The 22,021-nt window shown below is 37.7% G+C and overlaps 1 protein-coding gene across 1 annotated transcript in view; it reads left to right on the top strand.

The window, feature by feature from the left end:
- The window catches only part of PLSCR2 (phospholipid scramblase 2), a 42,275-nt gene continuing 20,254 nt past the window's right edge, over positions 1-22,021 (top strand). Inside the window, exons 1-4 of the mRNA XM_077159131.1 lie at positions 1-111; positions 2,000-2,112; positions 16,337-16,379; positions 20,819-21,039. Coding sequence (XP_077015246.1) covers positions 2,020-2,112; positions 16,337-16,379; positions 20,819-21,039 — 357 coding nt within the window. The 5' untranslated portion in view covers positions 1-111; positions 2,000-2,019. The remainder of the gene's footprint in view (positions 112-1,999; positions 2,113-16,336; positions 16,380-20,818; positions 21,040-22,021) is intronic.

Raw genomic sequence — 22,021 nt, 5'->3', positions numbered from 1 at the left:
GTCATGGTTACTTAGATCTCCCTATCTTAGACTCTTCCTAACAACAGCTCTAAGACGCTGTGGACGTGGGTCAGACAGAGGACCAAAGTCTCTTCAAACCTCACAGCCCAGGTAACCATAGCATGTGTAATTTCCCAAAATTAATATTTTGTTTCACCTTTACATCTCCATAGATGACTTCTGCCCTTAGTTTATACCTATGGTCTGATCTATGTCCCATCTAATGGGGGCTTTACAAATAATGCGAGTCAACTGTAGTTTTTTCAGACAAAAGGAGCCAGACCTTTGCTAATGCTTCCATACTGCCAGTATATCAGTACCGCTACCTCTGATGTAACAGAAAATCTTGCTGCCATTTTGGCCAAGATGCCCAATCTCTGAGCTTCCAGCTTGGGTGGTCAGCATCCAAAGAAGGAAGACATTTATGCCCTTATCTAGTGAGCAGAAAAACAGTCATAGCTGAGTAGTAACAAAGCCTCCCACCCATTTTATTCTGACTTATAATTAAACATATGTTTAAATTATATCTGACATTTCATAGGACTCTTTTTCCTTTCCTGAAACACTCTTTGGATTCATACATCACACCCCATTCCATGGTCCATCTCAAATGCTCCTGCATAAATAATGTACTCACTTGTGGATACCTGGCTTCTCTTTCTAGTTCTTCTATTAATGAATCTAGGTAATAGAGTCACAAAAATGTGAGGAGCATTTATTCAAGAAAAATGAGAAAAGCTCAGGAAGAACAGTGAGTTTGGGCCATTTTAAATTTCCCTGTCCCCATCTCCCTCTCCCTACTTCCACAGAAGTCTTAAAAACCAATAGCCTCATAATCAGAGTAACCATAGTGTGGTAGACCAAATAATGAACCTCCAAAGAAACCCATGTACTAATCCCCCAAAGCTCTAAATATGCTAACTTCGGTGTGGCAAAAGGAACTTGCAGATGTGATTGATTTAAGCAACTTGAGATGGGGAGATTATCCTAGATTGCCCAGTGGACACAATGTAATGAAAAGGATCCCTATAAGAAAGAGGCAGAAGGTCAGAGAGGAAAGAAGATACTACGCTCATGGCTTTGAAGATGGAGGAAGGGGTCTTCAAGCCAAGGAATGCAGGCAGCTTCTAGAACCTGGAAAAGGCAAAGAAACCCTGCCCTAGCCCCTCAAGCCTCCAGAAGGAACTCATGCCTGTTTATTCATTTTAGACTTCTGACCTCTAAATATGTAATACATTTGTGTTGTATTAAGCACAAAAGTTCATTACAGAAGCAATAGGACACCAGTACAGATTTTGATATGTGGAAACAAGGTGTTGCTGTAAAAAAATACCTAAAAATGTGGAAGTGGCTTTGCAAATGAGGAATTGGTGGAGACTGGAAGATTGATGAGCTTAATAGAAAAATCTTAGATTGCCTTCAGCAGGCTATTAGTAGCAATGTGGATATTAAAGAACTGCTGATGAGGGCTCAGAAGGAGATGAGCATGGTAGGGAAAACCTTATTTCATCATAAAGAACACTTACACCATCAAACAGGTTGTTGGCAGAACATGTTTGCTTAAAGTACTGAAGTTAGGGCTCAGAAGGAAATGAGGAAAACAAAATTGAAAATTGCAGGAAAGAGGATCCTTATCATACACAATGTTTATTCCAGAAAGCTTAGCAAAATTATTGAATTAATAGAATAACATCAGGTGGGACTAAATATATATGTATATATATATGTAAAGCAGAAACCTCTTCACAACTTACACACAGTTTACCATACTGGTATAAACTGGAATTTCTTTTATTCTTGGGGTTCTTTTTTGGTTTAGTTGAAAGATAGGCTTTGTACATAAAATAACAAAACATAGTTAAAGTAAAACATGGATGATGTCTACACCATTGAAAGAAGAAAAACTAAACTTTAATGTACCTGTCGCCAGCATGTGAATATGTTTCTGTAATTTTAGAATTCAAAGATAGGATAAATCTGTTCAATTCTAACACTCTAGGAAATTATATAATCCAGTTTATGGATTTTTACGATCTACAACCAACGATACAATGGATGCCAGCACTAGATCCGATACCTAACTGTCCACCTGGATTGGAATATTTGACTCAGGTATGATAATGTGCTTATTAAAATATTTGATCCATAGTAAGATGAATCTATATAGTTTTAGGGAAAAAACTGAGCCATAAGAAAAATTTTTGAGGATAGATTAAAGTATTATAACACTAACATTAGATTTTTACATTTTACATTTTATTTGAAACTAAATATTTAGCTTCAATTGAGGTAGTAAATATACATTTTAAATATTCTAATTTATTATTTTCAAATTATTTCCTGGAAAGCCTATTTAAAAATAAATGCAAGCTTTTTAAAAGACCAAATTAGATTTTGAAAATTTAATTTAAAATTGACGTCGGGAATAGACCTTTCTTCTAGTGCTTAGGTATTAGAAGCCTGATAAGCAAACACAAAATTCAGACATTGATATTAGGAAACTGTCTCTTGTTCTGTACCAGATTCTGTGAGAATTTCTTCTCCGGGATACCTCACCTTTTGCACTTATGGCCTTCCACTGATCTTATGAGACCCACACACATTATCCAGTATTGAAGTAATTAATAATTAGTAATTAAATTAAATTAAAATTTAAGTAATTTCTTTACTTAAATTCAGCTGACTGTAGATGCTAATCACATCTGCTAGCTACATTCACAGCAATGTCTGTCCTACTGTTTGACTAAACAGCTAAGCACCATAGTTCTGCCAAGTTTACACCTAAAATTAACCATCACATTCCACCCTTTGACAATGTATAAGTATCTCCTTAAACCACGCTTCACCTTCCAATAAAGACAATAACAAAATTTTTTGAAATTCTACTAACATGATACAACTGTGCTGCCTACTATGGAAAATGCACTCTTTCCTCAGATGATGATGCAAAGCCCTTGGGTAACATTCACACTTCTCTCGGATATATTGTAATTTAAAGACAATGATGTAAAGTTAAGACATCTTATATGATAGGAAAAGACAGAGGAAAAAACAAAGATATTTGCTTAATATTTATCATGCATGTTCATTACAAAATAAAGATGAAACACTCAACAATTACGTCCTCATTTCTGCTACTACTCACATGGTCATGGCTGGCATATTCCCTTTCCCCTCAGCAACCATCTCAGCTGGTCTTGGTTCTTTTCTTGGTAGGACAACCCAAACTTTCATCCCTGAGGAGTCTGGGCTCTTAGTGGTCTTGCCTGATTGGGTTGCTGTTGTTTTCCACTGCCTTCAGTTATAGGGCATTAGAGCACCAAATGGTGCCTGAAGGGATCTCCTATATTCCAGACATACCCTTGTTTACCTCCATTGTATAGTAACTGTCCAATTTTCTCTTGGTAATCAGGATCAGTTATCCACTCAGTATGGTAATTCCCTTCTCTTCCTTTTGCTTCAGAATAGTGAGAGCCCAGAGTAGCATGGTGGAATTCCAGTGCAAAGGAATTATTGTTTTGTCTCCTGGCGGAAGCAGTAATCCTTTTGTAACTAAGCTTTCTGGCCAGCAGAGTATAAGGTCATGAGAACAGGAAGTAAAAATCTTGTTAGTAAGTTAGGGATAATAGTGAGTGGTGCTTCTCTCATTTCCATGCCTTGATACTAGGTCCATGGATCAAGGACTTGGGAAAACCAGGCTTATATACTTGATGCTGATTTAGAGCATATACAACTTCCTGAAGAACACTGCTCCAGTCTTACATGGTGTATCCACCTAGCTGTTTATAATCGAGTCTTCAAAAGGCCATTCCACCATTCCATCAAACTAGTTGCTTCAGAATGATGAGGGACATGGTAAAACCAGTGAATTCCAAGAACATGGTCCCATTGCTGTACTTCATTTGCAATGCTATGTGGAATATCATCACGGTGGATAAGGCATTCTGTAAGTTCACAAATGGTGGTTTGGCAGAAGCATTGTATGCAGTGAGAGCAAATCCTATTCAGAGTAAGTGTCTTGATGGATGCCATCCAAATGTTATCAATCTGACACCAGGAAGCTGGCTGATCACTAGTGACTCAGTGTCTGTCTCATTGGAATTTGGGGCACTCAGCAATGGCTATAGCTAGAATGGCATTGGTTAGTGAAAGTGATTATTGCTGAGCCCATGCATAACCTAAATCCCTGTCACCATGGCTACTTTGTTCCTGAGCCCATTGGGCTATTTCAGAAGTGATGGGGAAAAGTGACTAACTGATTGTAGTGGTTTGAAATTGTTATGCACCCCAGAAAAGCCACTCTCTTTTAGTCCAATCTTGTGGGGGCAGACCTATTGTTTAGGTGGGAGCTTTTGATTAGGTTGTTTCCATGGAGATGTGGCCCTGCCCATTCAAGGTGAATCTTAATCTGCTTACTGGAATCCTTTAGGAGGGAGGCATTCTGGAGATGCAAACAGATACTTGGAGAGTTGACACAGAGAGCAAAGAGATGATGCCAAGACAGTTGTTTAGAAATGCTAAGCTAAGAGATGAAAAGTGTTTACTGCATAGAAGCTAAGTGAGGGCCCACAGATATTTAGAGAGAGAGCCACTGGAATCAGAAGATGAATCAACAGAATCAGATGCAAGGATAAGCAGATGCCAGCAACATACCTTCCCAATGGACAGAGGTGTCCAAAAGCCCAGTGGGCTTTCTTCAGAGGCAAAAGAGTTCCCTTAGTTAGAGGTATCTTTCTGGATGCCTTGGTTTGAACATTTTTATGACCTTACAACTGTAATCTTATAACTTAATAAGCTCCTTTTGTAAAAGCCAATCCATTTCTGGTATATTGCATTCTGGTAGCATTACCCAACTGAAACACTAGTTTTCACAGAATAATATCCTATCAATTATGTTGTTGAAATCCTCCTCTACTGAGGTTACCCTTGGGTAAGCATTCTCATGCCATACAAATATATTCATGTTTTCTACCCATTCTGAGAGGTCTACCCACATGTCTTTTCCCCAGACTTCCTTGTCATCGATTTACCAAACATTGTCCTTCCAAATCCCTAACAATCTGTGCCAGTTTGAAATTATGTGCCCCAGAAAAGCCATGTTTTAATCCTATCCAATCTTGTGGGGCAGCCATTTCTTTACTTCTGATTCTATATTGTGATGTGAAACCTTTGATTAGATTATCTCTGCAGAGATGTGAAGTGCCCAATTGTGGGTGTGACCTTCTTATTAGATGGAGATGTGCTCACCCATTCAGGGAGGACCATCACATAGTGATAATCTACTTAAATACTTTAAAAGGGGAAAACACTTTGGAGAAACCTCAGATGCAGACATTTGGAGAACAGTTGCTTCAGAGCTGACAGAGTCATGGATGTTTGGAGATGCTTGGAGTGCTGACAGAGCAGATGCCTAGACATGGGCAGAGCCCAGAAGAGTCAACATGTGCCTTCTCATGAGAGACTAAGCAGGCCAGAACCAGGGTTTTGTCCTGGAGGAACTAAGTGAAGGCCCATAGATGCTCTGAGAGAAAACCACTGGAATCAGAAATTGGAAGCAATGGAACCGGCAACACGGAGCAGCAGATTCCAGCCACATGCCTTCCCAGCTAATAGAGGTGTTCTGGACAGTGTCAGCCTTTCTTGAGGTGCCTTGTTGGCACCTCTTGTTGGTGCCTTGATTTGGACATTTTCATGGCCCTGGAACTTTATATTTGTAACATATTATATTCCCTTTATAAAAGCCATTCAATTTCTGGCATAGTGCATTCCAGCAGCTTAACAAACTAATCCACCATTCCATCAAACTATTGGCCACAGCCCATGAATCTGTATATAAATGCACCTCTGGCTATTTCTCCTTCTAAGCAAAATGAACAAATAGGTGCACTGCTCGAAGTTCTGCCCACTGGGAGGATTTCCTTTCACCACTATCTTTAAAAATCCCAGAAATGGCTCTAGTGCTGAAGATGTCCGGTTTTAAGTGCTGACTCCGTATCATACAGAATGACCTGTAAGCCAGGTCAAGTCTTCTCTTCCTCCATCACTGATTGTAGGGGACTCCTGATGAGACCATAAGTAGAAAAAGGTTCCTAGATTGTAAGCTTTTACAGCAGTCACATCTATTCCAGAAAATTCTGAGATACTGAGCTATTTGAGTATAATCTGGTCCTTCTCAAAAACTTTGGGTATTTATGGGGTACCTGCAACTCAGAGTCAGAGCTCTGAAGCTATGAAAGTCAGCAGTACCCATACAGGAACTGTTTTAAAAGTTGGAAAAGTGATTAGACTTCAACTAGAAATATGAATGAAGTTGGCCTGGACAGGGCCAAGGTAAGTCAGAATGCAGGGTAAAGGATGGTCTATATTTCAAAACTTCAACTTCTGTGTGAGACCAGAAGGTGAGATGTTTATTTGGTGCAAAATTTATATTTTGGGTAGCACATTGTCTAATTTAACTTGTATGGTCAGTTTATTTGAACACCATAATTGCATGGAATCTTGAATAGGGTGTGAGATCTTTCTAGTTTGTACAAGTTAGAGTGATGTTGTGATATATCCCAGAGTAATTTGGGGAGAGAATGAAAAGTATTTTTAAAATCCCCTTGAGGGACTTAGGAGAAAGGAGGAAATATTCGTCTTCTCCATCTGGGGAATTCCTGATGTTCTTGCAAGCAGTGGGAACAACCAATTCAATAGACTGAGCCCTTGATCTTGTGATTTGACCCCATGAAACTTATTCCTGCAAAGGAGAAGCTAAGCCTACTTATAATTATGCCTAAGAGTCACTCCCAGAGAATCTCTTTTGTGCTCAGATGTGGCTTCTCTGTCTAATCCAACTCGGCGGGTGAACTCACTGCTCTCCCCGCTGTGAGTGACATGACTCCCAGGGCATAAATTTCCCTGGTAACATGGGATGGAACTCCTGGGATGAGCCAAGACCCTGCATCATGAGATTAAGAAAGCCTTCTTGACCAAAATGGGGAAAAGAGAAACGAGACAAAATAAACTCCGTGGCTGAGACATTTCAAACGATGTTGAGAGGTTATCCTGGAGGTTATTCTTATGTAGATATCCCATTTTAGTTTATGGTGCATTGGGGCGGCTTGTGGGAAGAACTTGAAACTGTTGAACTGTGGGCATTTAGGCTTCTAACTCACACAAATTATATGTACCTTCAGGGCCTTCTTAATTGGCTTCATGATTAGCAGCTCCAAGTTACATGACGATGCTGTCACCTGGTTAATCATTAAGTCTTTACTAAGGTCCAGTAGCAAGCCAATAAAAATTTTCTCAAAAGGATGGTAGTCTCTGCAGAGGATTCAGGGCTTTGCTCTAATATCCTAAGGGTCTGCGCTTTGAGTCACCCACATGAGCCTGACAAAGACTCAAAACAACTTCTATGTCCACCACTGAACTTCAAGCCCATTATTTCTGCTGGATCTTATGGCAAGGTTGCAGAGCAGTTACACTGCAGCCTGGCCCTCTTGCAAAATGTTCTCTTGTTCTTGATCCCACTCAAAACTGATAGCTTTTAGATCGCTAAGTATACAGTTGAGACTAATGTACCCAAATGAGGCACATGTTGCCTTCACATTCTAAAGTTTACTAGGTTGTGTGCCTTTTTGGGGATCACAGGAGGAGACCATGTAACAATTTATCCTTCAGATTAAAAGGAAATGCCTTGGCATCTATACCACTAGATCATCAGGAATTTCACTGATGTGTAAGGACCCTGAAATTTCTTTGAATTTAATTCACACCTTCTGACACGCATGTTTTAACAATAAGCCTAGCATTGTTGCTATTTCTTGCTCACTAGGTCTAATCAGCATAATGTCATCAATGTAATGGGCCACAGTGATGTCTTATGGAAGGGAAATCATGTTCTCTGTGAACTAGATTATGAAATAGAACTGGGAAGTTGATATACTCTGGAAATAGGACCTAAAGTATACTGCTGATCTTACTGGCTGAAATCAAACTGCTTCTGGTGGTACTAACAGGTAATGAGAAAAAGCATTTTCCATATTAATAGCTACATACCAGATACCAGGGATGTGCCAATTTGTTCAAGTAGTAAAACCATATCTGGAACAGCAGCTGCAATTGGAGTCACCACCATAATCCACTGCCATTATCCAGCATACATCTATTTCTGTACAAACCAATTAGGTGAATTGAATGGAGTGTGGTGGGAATCACCATTCCTGCAACCTTCAAGTCCTTGAGGTGGTATTAATTTCTGAAATTCCTCAAGAAATGCAGTATTGCTCTTGGTTTACTATATTTCTGAATAGAGCCAGTTCTAATGACTTTCAAGTGGCCTTTCCTACCATAATGGTGAGCTCATAATTTTCTTTCTCTACTTTCTGTAGCACAGTTAGGAGCTAATCTCCTTATGCCAGCCAATCTCATTATACCCATTTGTATGGAAAAATAGGTTCTAAGGTATCAAGTACATTGTCACTCAGAGCCTTGCTTCATTAGTATTTGATTAGGAATATCCAATGGTGATGTTCTACATATCTCTATTGCCACATCATGCCTTATTTTCCACTTTAAATAGAGTCATTAGTGCCTTTAAATAGAGTCACTAGTGCCTTTAAAGATCATCAGATTAGAAAACCAATTCCAGAAAACCCAGAACCGAATCAGAAAACTCATTCTTTTAAGTTTCTTTTCTTCTGAAACCACTCTTGGTAACAAAATCCATATCACATAGGGTTATCAGAGGGAAGAGCCAATAGAATGCACCGCACACACACACACACATTCACACAAGATTCATTTTCAGGAATTGGCTCACATGAGTGTGGGCGTTGAGAAGTCTGAAATCTGTAGTGCAGGACAGCAGGCCAAAACTCAGAGAGGAGCTCATGTTAGCGTTGTGAGGCTAAATTTCTTCTTCCCCTTGAAACTTCAGTTTTTGTCTTAATGCCTCAATTGATTGGATGAGGCCCACCCATATTACTGATATTAACCCTTACGTAAAGTCAGCTGATTGCCTCACAACATCTAGACTACTGTTTCACTGAATGATTGGACAGCAGAGCCTCCCCACATTGACATATGTGCGGGTTTGAACCTATTATATACCCCAGAACGGCCATGTCCTTTAATCCTCATCAGACATTGCTGGGTGGAATCTTTTTGAATGTTCCCATGGAGATGCGACTCAACCAGCTGTGGGTGGTAGTCTTGGTTAGATGGTTTCCATAGAGACGTGTCTCCACCTATTCAGGGTGGGATTGCTTACTGGAGCCCTTGAAGAGGGAACAGTTTTGGAAAAAGCTTTAGAGCCACGAAAGCCACCAGAACTAACAGAGTCAACAGAATGGACAGAGACCCAGGGAAGCCATTGAAAATTCCTGGAGAGAAAGCTGTGCCTTTCCAGCTGAGAGAGAGACCCTGAACATCATCAGCCTTCTTGAACCGAGGTAGCTTGCCCTGGATACCTTAGATTGGGCATTTCTATAGACTTGCTTTTACTTGAACATTTTCACAATTTTAGAACTCTTAACTTGCAACTTAATAAATTCTCCTTTACAAAACACATCTCATTTTTGGTATATCGCATTCCGGCAGCTTACTAACTAGAACAACATATAAACTACTGCACTTATGCTATCAATTCTGGTTTGATTTTCTGTAGTATTCTCTCTGAATAATTAACTTTGGAAATTAAGATAAGTATAATAATTTGCCATTTCTTATTTTGCCTTTCAATATTTATAAAGGTGTAATATATTCCTTCTTGACAAAATTGATTAAATTTCTAATGCTTGACTATTTTTTTATACACAAACTGTTTATAAATCTGACTATAAAATATTTTAAAACTTGGGTAAAAACTATACAAAAATACTTTTTTTTTAATATTTTTTTATTAACGGAAAGAAAAAAAAATTAACACAACATTTAGAAATCATACCATTCTACATATGAACTCAGTAATTCTTAACATCATCACATAGATGCATGATCATCGTTTCTTAGTACATTTGCATCGGTTTAGAGGAACTAGCAATACAACAGAAAAAGATATAAAATGTTAATATAGAGAAAAGAAATAAAAGTAGCAATAATAGTAAAAAAAAAAAAAAAACAAAAAAAAAAACCCTATAGCTCAGATGCAGCTTCATTCAGTGTTTTAACATGATTACTTTACAATTAGGTATTGTTGTGCGTCCATTTTTGAATTTTTGTATCTAGTCTTGTTGCACAGTCTGTATCCCTTCAGCTTCAATTACCCATTGTCTTACCCTGTTTCTAACTCCTGCTGGACTCTGTTACCAATGACATATTTCAAGTTTATTCTCGAATGTCCGTTCATGTCAGTGTGACCATACAGTTTTTGTCCTTTAGTTTTTGGCTAGTCTCACTCAGCATAATATTCTCTAGGTCCATCCATGTTATTACATGTTTCATAAGTTTATCTTGTCTTAAAGCTGCATAATATTCCATCGTATGTATATACCACAGTTTGTTTAGCCGTTCTTCTGTTGATGGAGATTTTGGCTGTTTCCATCTCTTTGCAATTGTAAATAACGCTGCTATAAACATTGGTGTGCAAATGTCCGTTTGTGTCTTTGCCCTTAAGTCCTCTGAGTAGATACCTAGCAATGGTATTGCTGGGTCGTATGGCAATTCTATATTCAGCTTTTGAGGAACCGCCAAACTGCCTTCCACAGTGGTTGCACCATTTGACATTCCCACCAACAGTGGATAAGTGTGCCTCTTTCTCTGCATCCTCTCCAGCACTTGTCATTTTCTGTTTTGTCGATAATGGCCATTCTGGTGGGTGTGAGATGATATCTCATTGTGGTTTTTATTTGCATTTCTCTAATGGCCAGGGACATTGAGCAACTCTTCATGTGCCTCTTGGCCATTTGTATTTCCTCTTCTGGTAGGTGTCTGTTCAAGTCTTTTTCCCATTTTGTAATTGGGTTGGCTGTCTTTTTGTTGTTGAGTTGAACAATCTCTTTATAAATTCTGGATACTAGACCTTTATCTGATATGTCATTTCCAAATATTATCTCCCATTGTGTAGGCTGTCTTTCTACTTTCTTGATGAAGTTCTTCGATGCTCAAAAGTGTTTAATTTTGAGGAGCTCCCATTTATTTATTTCTTTCTTCAGTGCTCTTGCTTTAGGTTTAAGGTCCATAAAACCGCCTCCAGTTGTAAGATTCATAAGATATCTCCCTACATTTTCCTCTGTTTTATGGTCTTAGACCTAATGTTTAGATCTTTGATCCATTTTGAGTTAACTTTTGTATAAGGTGTGAGATACGGGTCTTCTTTCATTCTTTTACATATGGATATCCATTTCTCTAGGCACCATTTATTGAAGAGACTGTTCTGTCCCAGGTGAATTAGCTTGACTGCCTTATCAAAGATCAAATGTCCATAGATGAGAGGGTCTATATCTGAGCACTCTATTCGATTCCATTGGTCGATATATCTATCTTTATGCCAATACCATGCTGTTTTGACCACGGTGGCTTCATAATATGCCTTAAAGTCCGGCATCGCTAGACCTCCAGCTTCGTTTTTTTTCCTCAAGATGTTTTTAGCAATTCGGGGCAACCTGCCCTTCCAGATAAATTTGCTTATTGGTTTTTCTAATTCTGAAAAATAAGTTGTTGGGATTTTGATTGGTATTGCATTGAATCTGTAGATCAGTTTAGGTAGGATTGACATCTTAATTATATTTAGCCTTCCAATCCATGAACACGGTATGCCCTTCCATCTATTTAGGTCTTCTGTGATTTCTTTTAGCAGTTTTTTGTAGTTTTCTTTATATAGGTTTTTTGTCTCTTTGGTTAAATTTATTCCTAGGTATTTTATTCTTTTAGTTGCGATTGTAAATGGGATTCGTTTCTTGATTTCCCCCTCAGCTTGTTCATTACTAGTGTATAGAAAAGCTACAGATTTTTGAATGTTGATCTTGTAACCTGCTACTTTGCTGTACTCATTTATTAGCTGTAGTAATTTTGTTGTGGATTTTTCTGGGTTTTCTATGTATAGTATCATATCGTCTGCAAACAGTGATAGTTTTACTTCTTCCTTTCCAATTTTGATGCCTTGTATTTCTTTTTCTTGTCTAATTGCTCTGGTTAGAACTTCCAACACAATGTTGAATAATAGTGGTGATAGTGGACATCCTTGTCTTGTTCCTGATCTTGGGGGGAAAGTTTTCCATTTTTCCCCATTGAGGATGATATTAACTGTGGGTTTTTCATATATTCCCTCTATCATTTTAAGGAAGTTCCCTTGTATTCCTATCTTTTGAAGTGTTTTCAACAGGAAAGGATGTTGAATCTTGTCAAATGCCTTCTCTGCATCAATTGAGATGATCATATGATTTTTCTGCTTTGATTTGTTGATGTGGTGTATTACATTAATTGATTTTCTTATGTTGAACCATCCTTGCATACCTGGGATGAATCCTACTTGGTCATGATGTATAATTTTTTTAATGTGTTGTTGGATATGATTTGCTAGAGTTTTATTGAGGATTTTTGCATCTGTATTCATTAGAGAGATTGGCCTTTAGTTTTCTTTTTTTGTAATATCTTTGCCTGGTTTTGGTATGAGGGTGATGTTGGCTTCATACAATGAATTAGGTAGTTTGCCCTCCACTTCGATTATGTTGAAGAGTTTGAGGAGAGTTGGTACTAATTCTTTCTGGAATGTTTGATAGAATTCACATGTGAAGCCGTCTGGTCCTAGACTTTTCTTTTTAGGGAGCTTTTGAATGACTAATTCAATTTCTTTACTTGTGATTGGTTTGTTGAGGTCATCTATTTCTTCTTGAGTCAAAGTTGGTTGTTCATGTCTTTCCAGGAACCCATCCATTTCATCTAAATTGTTGTATTTATTAGCGTAAAGTTGTTCATAGTATCCTGCTACTACCTCCTTTATTTCTGTGAGGTCAGTGGTTATGTCTCCTCTTCCATTTCTGATCTTATTTATTTGCATCCCCTCTCTTCTTCTTTTTGTCAATCTTGCTAAGGGCCCATCAATCTTATTGATTTTCTCATAGAACCAACTTCTGGTCTTATTGATTTTCTCTATTGTTTTCACATTTTCAATTTCATTTATTTCTGCTCTAATCTTTGTTATTTCTTTCCTTTTGCTTGCTTTGGGATTAGTTTGCTGTTCTTTCTCCAGTTCTTCCAAGTGGACAGTTAATTCCTGCATTTTTGCCTTTTCTTCTTTTCTGGTAAAGGCATTTAGGGCAATAAATTTCCCTCTTAGCACTGCCTTTGCTGCGTCCCATAAGTTTTGATATGTTGTGTCTTCATTTTCATTCGCCTCTAGGTATTTACTAATCTCTCTTGCAGTTTCTTCTTTGACCCACTTGTTGTTTAAGAGTGTGTTGTTGAGCCTCCATGTATTTGTGAATTTTCTGGCACTCTGCCTATTATTGATTTCCAACTTCATTCCTTTATGATCCGAGAAAGTGTTGTGTATGATTTCAATCTTTTTAAATTTGTTAAGACTTGCTTTGTGACCCAGCATATGGTCTATCTTTGAGAATGATCCATGAGCACTTGAAAAAAAGGTGTATCCTGCTGTTATGGGATGTAATGTCCTATAAATGTCTGTTAAGTCAAGCTCATTTATAGTAATATTCAGATTCTCTATTTCTTTATTGATCCTCTGTCTAGATGTTCTGTCCATTGATGAGAGTGGTGAATTGAAGTCTCCAACTATTATGGTATATGAGTCTATTTCCCTTTTCAGTGTTTGCAGTGTATTCCTCATGTATTTTGGGGCATTCTGGTTCGGTGCGTAAATATTTATGATTGTTATGTCTTCCTGTTTAATTGTTCCTTTTATTAGTATATAGTGTCCTTCTTTGTCTCTTTTAACTGTTTTACATTTGATGTCTAATTTGTTGGATATTAGTATAGCCACTCCTGCTCTTTTCTGGTTGTTATTTGCATGAAATATCTTTTCCCAACCTTTCACTTTCAACCTATATTTATCTTTGGGTCTAAGATGTGTTTCCTGTAGACAGCATATAGAAGGATCCTGTTTTTAAATCCATTCTGCCAGTCTATGTCTTTGATTGGGGAATTCAGTCCATTAACATTTGGAGTTATTACTGTTTGGATAATATTTTCCTCTACCATTTTGCCTTTTGTATTATATATATCATATCTGACTTTCCTTCTTTCTATACTCTTCTCCATGTCTCTCTCTTCTGTCTTTTTGTATCTGACTCTAGTGCTCCCTTAGTATTTCTTGCAGAGCTGGTCTCCTGGTCACAAATTCTCTCAGTGACTTTTTGTCTGAGAATGTTTTAATTTCTCCCTCATTTTTGAAGGACAATTTTGCTGGATATAGGAGTCTTGGTTGGCGGTTTTTCTCCTTTAGTAACTTAAATATATCATCCCACTGTCTTCTAGCTTCCATGATTTCTGCTGAGAAATCTACACATAGTCTTATTGGGTTTCCTTTGTATGTGATGGATTGCTTCTCTCTCGCTGCTTTCAAGATCCTCTCTTTCTCTTTGACCTCTGACATTCTAACTAGTAAGTGTCTTGGGGAATGCCTATTTGGGTCTAATCTCTTTGGGGTGTGCTGCACTTCTTGGATCTGTAATTTTAGGTCTTCCATAAGAGTTGGGAAATTTTCAGTGATAATTTCTTCCATTAGTTTTTCTCCTCCTTTTCCCTTCTCTTCTCCTTCTGGGACACCCACAACACGTATATTTGTGCGGTTCACATTGTCCTTGAGTTCCCTGATACCCTGTTCAAATTTTTCCATTCTTTTCCAGATAGTTTCTGTTTCTTTTTGGAATTCAGATGTTCCATCCTTCAAATCACTAATTCTATCTTCTGTCTCTTTAAATCTGTCATTGTAGGTCTCCATTGTTTTTTCCATCTTTTCTACTTTATCCTTCACTTCCATAAGCTCTGTGATTTTTTTTTTAGTTTTTCTATTTCTTCTTTTTGATCAGCCCATGTCTTCTTCATGTCCTCCCTCAATTTATCGATTTCGTTTTTGAAGAGGTTTTCCATTTCTGTTCGTATATTCAGCATTAGTTGTTTCAGCTCCTGTATCTCATTTGAACTATTGGTTTGTTCCTTTGACTGGGCCATATTTTCAATTTTCTGAGCGTGATCCATTATCTTCTGCTCGCGTCTGGGCATTTAATCAGATTTCCCTGGTTGTTGGACCCAACAGGTTGGAAGATTTTCCTGTGAAATCTCTGGGTTCTGTTTTTCTTATCCTGCCCAGTAGGTGGCACTCGTGGCACACGTTTGTCTGCGGGTTCCACCAGTGAAAGTTGCTGTGGGTCCTATAACTGGAAAATTCTCGCCGTAGGGGAGGTTCGGCAGCTGAAGCGTCTTGGAAGAGTGCCAGCCAGCCCGGGGTTCCAAACGCGGGGAGGGTCGCCGGCCGCCGCAGCACGGGAGAGCGTCCGGCCGAATTACCTAGTCGGCCTGGGGCGCCAAGCGTGGCGGGAGGGCGCCAGCTGTCGCAGCCCGGGAGAGTGCACTGTTGCCAGCCAGACCAGGGAGTCACGTGTTTGGAAGGAACCCCCCGGTCACCGTTCTCTGCAGTCTGGGGATTTCCGACCCAACTCTCTCAGTTGGTCCGGGGGGCCTCGCGTGGTGGGGGCACCAGCCGCCGCAGCTCAAGGGGAACGCCTGTCCAATTCTGCCAGCTGGCCTGGGAAGGAGGAAGGGAGGGACTCCGGCCGCTTGCCATCCCACCCAGGAAAGCCCGCGCCCCTCGGTGTTCTCACCGGAGCTGGTTCTCCCAGACAGTCAGCCCTTCCAGGATGGGGTACGCCATCCCTTTGATCTCCATCGTGGCTACGGGAGCTGCTCTGTATTGTCTCCACTCCCCCAGTAGCTGTTCTGGAGGAGAAAAGGTGAGGGTGGCAAGGCTGTCGAGGCCGGTGGCGGAGGAGTCGGTGAAGGCGGAATAGGGGAAAGGAGGGCGGGCGGGTCGGCTGCTGCGGGGCGTATACCAAAATACTTTTAAGAAATTTCTCATGATTAGATTTACTTCAATTCAAGATAGAAATTTGTCTCTGAAAATTCTCTTAGCCAAAATATTGAGCACTATGATAATAGAGGAAAAAGAGATCACTTTTAAAGACTCATAATATTTTTGTATTTGTCATTTCCTATGTTAAAAAATATTAAAATTTACTTTAAAATCAGTATAATAAATAAAATGTGACAGAAAAGATTAGAGAGGTTGATAATAAGTTCATTATTTTAAATATCTGAAATATAAGCATTAATTTGTATTTTTTTAAATGGGCTTTAAATTTAGTTTGATAACATCACTTATTTTCTACCTTAATAGATAAATCAATTACTAGTGTGTCAGCGTGTTGAACTTCTGGAAGGTAGGTATCAAATGCACTAATTTATTTATTCTTGTAGATGTAATTTGTTTTTCTTCAGTTAGATCAATCACTATAAGTTAAAGTACTTATGTCTCCGGGAAACTAAGCACTGGCAACCTGAAAGGAATATAATGACGGTCCTTAGATAACGAGAAAGCAAATGCAGGAGAGTTTTTTTCATGGGAAAGGCAAAAGACAGTGATTCCAGAATCACTCCTGACAATTCTGGTTTACACTTTCAGTTCTACTAAACACTAGGTCAGATTCCCAAAGAGATTTTTCCCATCCTGAATTCCTCAGATACGGGTATTCTAGAGAAGCAGTGACTCCAGATTCTTCAGGAGTTCTGCTAGTAGAAGCATAATTTGGGTAAGTTTCTGATTCTAAGTTTGAGAAATTAATCTAATATTGTGCTTTAGAATGCAGTGCTCTCTATCACCTCACTTATATTCTACTTAATACAGATAATGTCTTTCATGTAGATGAAGCTGTAATATATGTAAATAAAATTGATGTATAATTAAAAATTGTATCATTATTGATGAATTTTTTTATATTGATTAAAAGATCTGACACTAATATAGGCATTCATTCTTTTAAGTAATTCACAAAGCTTTTCTAATTTAGATGTGTATATAGAATAACATTTTCTTTGCTTTTTTCTTTCCATATTACACTAAAATATTTTATTTTACGAAAGACTATTCTAGAAACACCATTGACTGCCTATAATTAAGAAAGTTTACTAGGTGTTTTGACAGAATCAAAGAAGCATCAGACTCAGGTTTACCCTGAAGGGTTAGCACAGAAATGTGAGGGGTGAAAATACTTAACTATATGCATGAATATGGAACTGATTCTCTAAACCAGTGGTCCTCAAAGTGTGACAGTTTGATAGCATCACCTAGAAACATGTTAGAAATGCATATTTTCAGGCTCTATCACAGATCCCACTGAACAAGAAAATCCACGGTTGGGGTTCAACAACCTGTGCTTTAACAACCCCTCCAGATGATTCTGGTGCTGGCTAAAATTTAAGAACTACTGCTCTAAATAATGATACCATCCTATAATTTGACTATGCAGTTATTAACAAGAAAGAGACAACTCTACAGAATTGTTAATAATGTATCCAAAGTATTGCTAAGTGTAAAATGCAATTTCAGAGTGAGGTATATGGTATTCTGTGTGTATGCATTTAAATATATATATATATTGCACATGTTTGGGATATCTCTGGAAGGATACATATAACATGGAAGAAGAAAGGGGAAACAGGATAGGGATGAGTGGAAGAATTATTTTTATTTTGTGTCCTCATTTGAATTTTTAAAAGATTTTTGCCATGCATATGGAATTCATACACATAAAGGGAAATTAATTGTAAAAGACAGTAAGAAAACATTATTTTCATAAGTTTAAAGCCACTATTTATCTTTCAAACATGCAATAAAAATAAAGGCCTTTCCCACTATAATCCTACCTTCTTTTATAAGAAGGAAGCAGTAGGGTCAGAGTCAGAGAAGGAGATGTGAGACTGAAGCAGACGTCAGAATGATGCAATTACTGATTTTGATGATCAAGAGGATTTTGAGAAAAGGAATGCAGGTGGCCTCCAGAAACTGAAAAAGGCAAGGAGACAGATTTTCCCCACAGCCTCCAGAAAGAACCTAGCTCTGTCTTTTGTGGCTCAAAATTTAATCCTTGCCCAATAAACACAGAGTCAATCAGTAGACACTGCAATTTTGAGAAGAGAAAAAGTTATTTAGCAAAATCTAGCCTCACGAAGACGGAAGGGAAGTCCTCAAATCTGTCTCCCCAAAATGGAGAAATTTTCAGTGTTGTATACCATTCAAACAAAGGCAGGCAGGTTTAGGAGATAAGCAAGGTAGTTTGAGATGAGGAGGTCAGGTTAGTGTAATTATTGGGTGTGTGTAGAGCGATTACATACTTAAGTTACTGCATACATCAGGTGTGGTAATTTTTATTAGAACTGGCTTGGTTCAGCAAGATAGTTTAAGAATTTGGGGTGTTTAGTTCTGGGCTGACTGATATTAATAATAAGGTGTTACTTGCAAGGACATTAAATTCTAGGGCTGCAAAACAAGATAGGGGATACAAACAGGGCCAGTCATGAGGTGTCTTGTATTGTCCAGTTATAGGATGCAGCTACCAAAACACAGCAGCAGCAAAACAAGGTTACAGCTCAATGGGTATGCTTTTTGCCATTATAATTGCGCAAAGTTTTTCCTAGGTTAAACTTCTTTTTAAGTGTGCATATTTTGGAGTTTAAAACCAATTAAGGCTGCTTGCCCTGGGACTGTCAAAAACATGAATTTATCTATGAGGTGTGTGGGTGGGAATTTGGAGATCAGACAAAAGAGAAATGGAAACATTTACAACCTAGTCAGTGGGGAGTGGCTTCCGGAAATGGTCAGCAGTGAGGAGAGGGGGCTAATGAAAGACACGTCAGGGTCCACCACATGTCCACCTATTTTAGACTCCTTACCTTGAGAATTGTCAGATAATAAATTTGTTGCTTTAAGCCACTGAAAACATATTCAAAATAAGTACCTTTTAAATACATTGGTAAAATATAAAAATCTAGTTGTGTTCATATGCCCATTAACATAAAAAAGTAAGGAAGGTCAGTGATTATCTATTTCAAAGTTTAACATTAAAACAAAATATTGAATATGTCTCAATAATAGAGTAACATATACTCATTAAAAAGAACATTTGAAAAATTTAGAAAGGTAGGAGAAAAAATCATCCAGAATCTTTTTAAAAAATGTTTCTTATTTATATTTTTATTATAAACAATGAACAGACATACAAACATTCTTGTCATGGTTACGATCAAGGGCTAACAATAGCATCACATAGCTGTGTATCAATCACCATGATCGTTTTTTTTGAATATTTGCATCTCTCCAGCAAAAGAAGGAAAAAAGAAAAGAGAAAAAACTCATACATGCCATACTCCTTACCACTTGCCCTTTCACTGACCACTAGTATTTCAATCTACCAATTTATTTTAACCTTTGTTGAATATTTAAACTTTGTTCCCCCTATTATTTATTTCTTATCCATATTTTTTACTGTCCATACTGTGGATTAAAGGAGCATCAGACACAAGGTTTTCACAATCACACAGTCACATTGTAAACATTATATCTTTATACAATCATCTTCAAGAATCAAGGCTTCTGGAATACAGTTCAGTTTCACGTACTTCCCTCTAACCACTCTAATACACGATAAACTAGAAAGGGGATATCTATATAATGCGTAAGAATAAATTCTCCAAGATCACTCATTAATGTTAGTTCATATCAGTGAGACCATACAGTATTTGTCCTTTTGTTTCTAGCTAATTTCACTCAGTGTAATGTCCTCAAGGTCCATCCATGTTGTTACATACTTCATAACTTTATTCTGTTTATTGCTGCATAATATTCCATTGTACATCCATAATCTTTTAAGAAATTTATATATTTTTAAAAATCCACTTTTAATCAGTTACATGTGATTGCTCTATTTATTCTCTTAATGTTGTTTTTGTTATTTTTGTTTTGTCTTAAATAGAGCATTTTAAATATCGACCTAATAATTCTCAAGAGGGTATACTACATATTGCCTCTTATTGATGGATATTTACTTTGTTTCCTTTTAGGAAAAAATCCAAATAGGGCAGTAATAAATATTTGGGTGCAAAAACTTTTTTTTTAATTTTAAGATTTTGCTTGTAGGATCACAGAAGTACAATTATTGTAACAAAAAAAAATCTCTCCATTTCCTTAGAAAAGAGATGAATTGGGGGGTGCAAGGGTAGTTCAGGAGAAAAATTCTCACCTGCCATGTGGGAGACCCTGGTTTGATTCCCAGCCCATGCATTTCCCATACAAAACAAACAAGCAAAACAAACAAACTGAAAAATTCAACAAATGGTGCTGCAGTAAGGGGATGCTCACGGCAAAAAGAATGAAATGTGACTCCTGCTGTATAGCATGCAAAAGAAAAAAAGAGAGAATTGATTATCTTATCTCGACAGTATATGAGAGGTTTTCTGTCCTAAATTAGTGAAAGTAAATTATTATTTCTTGATGTGGAAGCCTATTATGTTCTTTTTATATCCTGCAAGAAGGAAAATATTAAAAATTATAATTCAAAACATAACTGTAACAGGGAAACTTCTCTGAAATTCAAAAAAGGAAACAAAAAACCATGTACAGAAATTGAGTACTGAAATGATCAAAGAATAGTTAGTCCATCTCTTTCATTTTTCTATATGTGGAAACTGAATACCACTGAAAGTACAGAATGGAATGCCAAGTAGTTTGTTGTCCAACATAAGTTGCATGTTTGAAGGTGCTTTGATATACAGTTTACACAAGTTTGCATAAGTATCCTTAATAATTCAATGCATTGCTTTTTAGTGCTCACTTGTCTTGAAACCAGTAACAAATATGAAATCATGAACAAACAAGGACAAAGAATTTATTTTGCAGAAGAGAAAAGTCATTGGTTTCTCCGGCACTTTTGTGGTCCTCGGAGACCATTCACTATGACAATTTACGACAATGTCGGCCGAGATGTGATTGCTCTCCATAGATCCCTACGGTGCAGCTGTTGCTGGAGTAACTGCTGCTTACAAAAGGTGGGTGAATCTGACTTAAGTCACGAGGTTTAGAATGTGCTTGAGTTCCTTCACAGAAACCTCAACACGGGGAAGTATCTTCAAATTTAAACATTGGGCTTAGCCATGAAGAATTGACTGGAATGAAATATTCCAGAAAGAATTCAATTTTGGCACCACAAACCAGCAGGCTGAGAATCATTCACAACGCTATAAATTTTTTTTTTCAGGCAATGACGATTGTAAGATTTTTACAGGTTTTTTCTCTGAAATAACTAAACATCCATCCAAAGCTTCATTTCTGACCTATGTTCATTTGTGAGGTAGATTAGTCACAGTTTTGAGTTTCTTTATTTTACATTTCTTGGAAGGCTTTTATACTGTAGAGCCCCAATAGCTTCTTATCAGAGGCATGTTTTATGCTCTTCAGTAGACGTGGACTGCACATTTGTTGGGCTTTTGTCCAGTAGTTTGCTATTGTAAACAGAGATGTTATGAAATTTCATGTACACATCACTGTGTAGGTATTTAATTTGTTTTGTGTATCTAAGAATGGCATTTGTGGGTCATTTGGTAGGTAAATGTATGTTAACTTTATAAGAAACTGCCAGGTGGTGTTCCAGTGGGGTTGTACTCTTTCACATTTCCACCAGCAATTGCATGAGTTCCATTTGTCCTCCATGTGAGCCCATATTTGGTTCTGTCTGTCTTTTAAAATTGTAGCCATTATAGGGGGCATATAGTGGCTACACACACACACACACACACACACACATATATATGTGATATTTCATTTTCATTTACCTCCATGTGCTTACTGACAATGTAATGAATTGAATGTCTTCTTTTGAAAAATGTTCACAATTTTTGTCTATTTAAAAAATCAAACTATTTGTCCCTTATTATTGAGCTAAAAGATTTATTTATATATTCTGAATATAAGTCCTTTATCACATATTTATATAACTAATATTGTCTCCAGAGTTATGGCTTGCCTATTCAT

The sequence above is a fragment of the Tamandua tetradactyla genome, chromosome 5 (genome assembly GCF_023851605.1).
Source record: "Tamandua tetradactyla isolate mTamTet1 chromosome 5, mTamTet1.pri, whole genome shotgun sequence".
Lineage (NCBI taxonomy): Eukaryota > Metazoa > Chordata > Mammalia > Pilosa > Myrmecophagidae > Tamandua > Tamandua tetradactyla.
This window is presented reverse-complemented; position numbering and strand designations above follow the sequence as displayed.